Below are 6124 nucleotides of genomic sequence, written 5' to 3' on the forward strand. Positions count from 1 at the left end.
AGCCACCTTCCTATTTGCCTAAAATCCTCTTCATCCAGAAGGGGTAAAAGAGGGCACAAGAACACAGTTAAAGTACTCAGGCATTTCCAACGTTTTCTCTGTTCCCCTGCTGAGATGGTTGTGAGATGCGTTACAAAACATAAACGTTAGGTCAGAAACGTAGAAGCCTCGTAGAAGCAGGCGAGACTTTGAACTTTATATTCTAAGGTGCTCCCAGACTTGTTTTCAACAGGGAACATGGACATCGCCAGCGTTTTCCAGCTTCCCAGGAATGTGGCCACAGTGCTCTGCACCCAGAGGCGTCCCACAACCGAACTCTCCAAGACTGCTCGCTTTGTAAGCGCCAATCCCCGCAGCCTGTGGGCTGAAGCTGCGCGGGGCGCCTGCCGCCTGCTCGGCCCCACTAACCCCTCCTCCTCGGGTACAGTTACTGCACGACCCTTACGCGGCGAGGACCCCTCGCCACCCCCCACTTTTCTTAGTAGGTCCCCATCTCCAGCCCATTCATCGGCAGCCACTGCATTTGAACTGAATCTCTATCCTTCCTTTTTAAAAACAAAAACAGCAGTTGGGGGGTGGGGGGGGAGTGGGGGGGGGTGGGGGGAAGGAAGGCAGGAGATTTAACTCCAACTTCAGAGCAGCCGTCTTGGGCTGCCCATCTGACACCAGTGGGTGGGGTGCAATCTGACACTTCCTTTCCTTTCCAGAAACGTGAGTGGAGCTGGCGCCCCCTTCGATCTGGGGGAGGGGAGACCGGGGACAAGGTCCGCACTTCCGTCCTCAGGGTTTTCTCCCCAGGAGACCCGGTATCAGTGGTGAGCGGCGCTCGCTGTGCGCCGCTCCCAGGTTTGGCGCCTGGAAAACTCCACGTTTTGCTTTCTCCTACTTCTGGCTCCGCCCCAGCTCCAGACCTGGCGTCTCTCCCACCCTACCCGTCCGGGCCGCCCCCTTCGCGCTGCCTCTAGCGCGAGCGTGTGGGGACATCCCCGCGCCAGCCCTGGGCCCAAAGCTGGGTTGAGAATATTAAGAGTCCCTCTCCAGCGGGTCATGGACAGCCGGCCCTGGGGTTCTTCCCTTAGCTCCCTGGGCGCAGCCAGGAATTCTCTCCCACCGTAGCCGCTCAGCCGTTGGAAGGCCCTGGGCGCTGCGCGCTCCGTGTCCTCACTTTGTAGCGAGAAACTAGCACCTCGGGGGAGCCTGGAGCTTGGAGACACTCTTGCGCCTAGCCAGTCAGAGGAGTGGGCGCAGCAGCCAAGTGGCGGCGAGACGCGTAGCTTCAGGGGCCCGGATACGGCGACGGTGCCCTGGGGCGCAGATCGGGTGCCCAGCTCCAGCGCGGGAGGAAGTCCCTCTCACGGAGAGCGGAGAGCGAGGGACGCGCCCTGGGCGCACGCCCAGGAGGCCTCCTCCTCAGCCCTCGGGACCGTCCTTAGGGCGCGAGGAGGAGCTTGCTGGAGACTTCGAGGCTGTCCAGAGCCAGAGAGCCCGAGCGCGGCGTCTCCTGCCTCAGCTGGGAAGGGGGAGTGGCGCTGGCCGCCGGAGCTGGGAACCCAGCGAGCGCCTGACCTTCCTCTTCTTCCTTACCCTCTTCAGGACTTAGGCTCTGCGGGAAGGTTCTCGCCACCGAAGGAGTCCTCCCTCCCCACCCCTTTTCCTAGAAGGCTGGTGATGGATCTCCTGCTTCTGCCCCCACCGGGGCACTTGGAGCGCGCTGGTGGCGCGTGAGCCGGGAACTGCCCCCTACCGCCCTCGGCGATCCTGGGGCCGACGCCGCCTGGCAGCCTCTCCTGAGCCCCCTTGCTTCCTGGCCCCAAATCGCTAGCAGTTCCGAGAGCTGGAAGAGGGTGGCCCTCAGGCACAGCCCGCCGAGATGTCCGCGCAGAGCCTGCTCCACAGTGTCTTCTCCTGCTCCTCGCCGGCCTCGGGCAGCGCGGCTTCTGCCAAGGGCTTCTCCAAGAGGAAGCTGCGCCAGACCCGCAGCCTGGACCCTGCTCTGATCGGCGGCTACGGGGGCGAGGCGGGCGCAGAGGGCGGCTCGCGGGGGACCAGCGGGGGCCGCCTCTGCTCTCCGCTGTCCCTGGCCGAGGGTCTTAGCCCTCGCTCGGCGTTCTCTCCCCGGGGCCCACCTTCTCGGGCCAACCGCCTCCCGCCCCCTAGACCCCTCTGCTCATCCTTCTCCACACCCAGCACCCCGCAGGAGAAGTCGCCGTCTGGCAGCTTCCACTTTGACTATGAGGTCCCCCTGGGTCGCGGCGGACTCAAGAAGAGCATGGTGTGGGACCTGCCTTCGGTCCTAGCCGGGCCGGGCAGTGGTCGGAGCGCCATCCTCTGCTCTTCCGGGGGAGGCCCCAACGGCATCTTCGCTTCTCCCAGGAGGTGGCTCCAGCAGAGAAAGTTCCAGTCCCCACCCGACAGCCACGGCCAACCCTATGTCGTGTGGAAGTCCGAGGTAGGGTCCGGTGCCGCGTGTCCTCGTAGCCCAAGGCTGGCCACCTGGGCAGTTCTTTAATTACTTCTCGTTTACACAGCCAGAGCTCCTCTGAGGGGCTTTCCTGGTGTGGCTGTTCCTCTGTGGCTGATGAAATGGTGTCTGGAAATGGGACGTCCCTAGTGGCCACCCGCATGTGTCTTGTTAGGACTCCTTGGCTCCGCTCGGAGCAGTGGTAGGAGCTGAGGAAGAGATGCTTTCTGTGTGGCAGGTGATTTCAAAGGGTCACTTATCCCTTCACCCAATATTGATATTTTTTAGAACTCCAAATGGTCTAGTTCTAAGCTGTTTGTCAGGATTGGAGGAAATCATATTTTGAAATATTTCTGCCATGTGGTTATTTTACAGAGAATTTGGGAACATTATTCTTGAGGGTGGTGTCGGTATGTGTGTGTAGGTCTGTGTGTTTAGGAATGTAGCTACTACTAGAATTCTCTAGTTTTGATCTTTTATTCTCCCTAAAGGTTTAATATCAGAGATCTATGGTATTAAGTACTAGTTTAATCCTGGAGAAAAAAAATCTCTGCTTAAGGCTATCAAAGATTATGGAAATATGCCTCAGTTCCACTAAGGGCAACTTGTAGTTATTTCACTAGCTACATGACTCAAGAATCATTAGCAAAAAAAGGGACTCAGAGGGAGCTATTGGTACCTTTAAAAATGTTTGCTGGTTAAAAAGAATGGAGAACAGAAGTAATAGGAAACTGTGGCTGATGTGTACTTGGAAAGCTGCATGCTTTTATAGAGTAAATACTAGTTGTTTTAAAAATGAACAACTCTTGTTCAGTTCACAAACTCTATAGATTTGCCTTGGGTCTGTTTCCATAAGGGGGGATTCCATCCATTGTAATTAAATATTTTAAAGTACAGTTAGAATTACAGAAATGGAGTGTAACACCATGTAACTGCTGGAGATTTAGACCAAAGGAAGAAAACACAACCAAGAAAAACAGTTGGAAAGTAGTGTCCAACAGCATACCTTGCTCTATTAACATGAGACAACTAACTGTGAAATTTTGGCTTTTATCAGACCTCTTTATAAAAATCAATATTTAGCAGAAATATTTGCATCACGTGTTAGTGAAATATTAGTTACTGTGTCAAAAATAACTGCTAGTGTTGGGTGGGGAGCATGGATTACAAATACTAACAAACATTGTTGACTGTCCTGCCCATTTTCTTGAGGAAGGTAGACAGTAGAGAGAAAAGTCAAATAGAAGAGGGAGAGATTCTCTTCAAACCAGAGAACTCAGCATTAGAAAGAGGGTCAAGGATCTAAATGCTGAATTTCTTTTGGTCTTTAGAGGACCCTGGATTCCTACTCTATATCAGAAGCACACATTAGCAGATTAGCCTGTAGGAGTTGAAAGAGAAAGAAATGCAAAAAGCAAGCCAAGTTCTTGGATTGGATAGTCACGGACATTCACGTTTAAACCAATTGCATCATTAAGAATGTCTCTGCTTTTCTTTGCAACTGTATGTACTTGGAATATAGTATGCAGATGCTGTTTGTCACTATTATGATCAAAAGGCAATCTACTGTAGATGATCACAACTGGTTAGAAATTTTCTTCTTATCCATTAAAATCTCATCATCAGTGGACAAGTATCTGAACTTCGGCAATACTGGGTGGCTTAAAACCGTTCTATGCAGTGTACAGGCAGTCTGCAGGCTCACCTACCATGACTTTCACCTCTTTTGTAGTGGTTAAAACTAAGTACGTAGCCATCTAACAAAAGAACAAAATTTTTTTCATAAAATGTTCGTGTGTGTGTGTGTGTGTGTATGTAATCCCTTTAGTCTTGAGGCAAACGTGGAATGATTGGTTAGAATCCTGGCATGAAAGTCCAAGGCTGATTTCGTTTGAGTCCCAGATATCCTAACTTAACCCCAGGGTCTGGAACTTAATGGCCTGGATTACCTTTCAAAGGTTTAACACCCTGGAACCCTCTCAGAAACCAAGGAAGTTCATCCTATTGAGCACTGCTTGTCCTTCTCACTTGTAAGCAAGCTGAGTCCTTTATCCTAAAAGAGAATCTTTACTAATGATGTCAAAAGTGCAGCATATGAGCACCTTCTTATGCTTCTCGTGGTCGCTCTGGCTTGGGGTTTCTCTGCCTCTGCACTATTGACAGTCGTGGCTGAGTGACTCTTCGCTCTGGACACTGTCCTGTGCATTGTAGGATGTTCAGCAGCATCCTGGGCCTCTACCCACTAGATGTCAATAGCACCCCTCCCCACCAGTATGACAGTGAAAAATGTCTGCAGACACTGCTGAATGTCTTACAGGGGTCAAAATTGCCCCAGTTGAGAACTCCAACACCAGTGAGTTGAATGTAGCCCCATAGGATGGCCATCTTGACTGCCCACAGAAGTGCTTTCAGCTGGCAGAAAGTTTCCTTTTGGGGTCTTCTTCTGATTCCAAAACCATGTAGATCCCTCTTGAGTCTTGCCTGCAGATTCCATGGGTCTCTTATAGTTTATTCAACTTTCAGTTTTTCTTCCATTGAATCCATGGGCAAACATGAGAATTCACCTTCATTCAGATATAGCCAGTAATGGATCACATCCATCTCTATTTAGTTCTTTGAACAGATTCTCTGGGTTTTTTTTTTTTTCTAATTTTATTTTATTTTTAAACTTTACATAATTGTATTAGTTTTGCCAAATATCAAAATGAATCCGCCACAGGTATACATGTGTTCCCCATCCCGAACCCTCCACCCTCCTCCCTCCCCATACCATCCCTCTGGGCCGTCCCAGTGCACCAGCCCCAAGCATCCAGCATCGTGCATCGAACCTGGACTGGCAACTCGTTTCCTACATGATATTTTACATGTTTCATTGCCATTCTCCCAAATCATCCCACCCTCTCCCTCTCCCACCGAGTCCATAAGACTGTTCTATACATCAGTGTCTCTTTTGCTGTCTCGTACACCGGGTTATTGTTACCATCTTTCTAAATTCCATATATATGCGTTAGTATACTGTATTTATGTTTTTCCTTCTGGCTTACTTCACTCTGTATAATAGGCTCCAGTTTCATCCACCTCATTAGAACTGATTCAAATGTATTCTTTTTAATGGCTGAGTAATACTCCATTGTGTATATGTACCACAGCTTTCTTATCCATTCATCTGCTGATGGGCATCTAGGTTGCTTCCATGTCTTGGCTATTATAAACAGTGCTGCGATGAACATTGGGGTACACGTGTCTCTTTCCCTTCTGGTTTCCTCAGTGTGTATGCCCAGCAGTGGGGTTGCTGGATCATAAGGCAGTTCTATTTCCAGTTTTTTAAGGAATCTCCACACTGTTCTCCATAGTGGCTGTACTAGTTTGCATTCCCACCAACAGTGTAAGAGGGTTCCCTTTTCTCCACACCCTCTCCAGCATTTATTATTTGTAGACTTTTGGATCGCAGCCATTCTGACTGGTGTGAAATGGTACCTCATAGTGGTTTTGATTTGCATTTCTCTGATAATGAGTGATGTTGAGCATCTTTTCATGTGTTTGTTAGCCATCTGTATGTCTTCTTTGGAGAAATGTCTATTTAGTTCTTTGGCCCATTTTTTGATTGGGTCGTTTATTTTTCTGGAGTTGAGCTGTAGGAGTTGCTTGTATATTTTTGAGATT

The 6124-nt window shown here is 50.1% G+C and overlaps 1 protein-coding gene across 2 annotated transcripts in view; it reads left to right on the forward strand.

The window, feature by feature from the left end:
* The first annotated feature begins 693 nt into the window (after positions 1-693).
* The window catches only part of ARHGAP6 (Rho GTPase activating protein 6), a 543203-nt gene continuing 537772 nt past the window's right edge, over positions 694-6124 (forward strand). Inside the window, exon 1 of one of the 2 annotated variants that reach the window (XM_019956013.2) lies at positions 694-2449. In XM_019956013.2, coding sequence (XP_019811572.2) covers positions 1871-2449 — 579 coding nt within the window. In that variant the 5' untranslated portion in view covers positions 694-1870. The remainder of the gene's footprint in view (positions 2450-6124) is intronic. The other variant, XM_019956011.2, reaches the window with a different exon arrangement.

This window comes from Bos indicus, chromosome X (assembly GCF_029378745.1).
Source record: "Bos indicus isolate NIAB-ARS_2022 breed Sahiwal x Tharparkar chromosome X, NIAB-ARS_B.indTharparkar_mat_pri_1.0, whole genome shotgun sequence".
NCBI classification, from domain to species: domain Eukaryota; kingdom Metazoa; phylum Chordata; class Mammalia; order Artiodactyla; family Bovidae; genus Bos; species Bos indicus.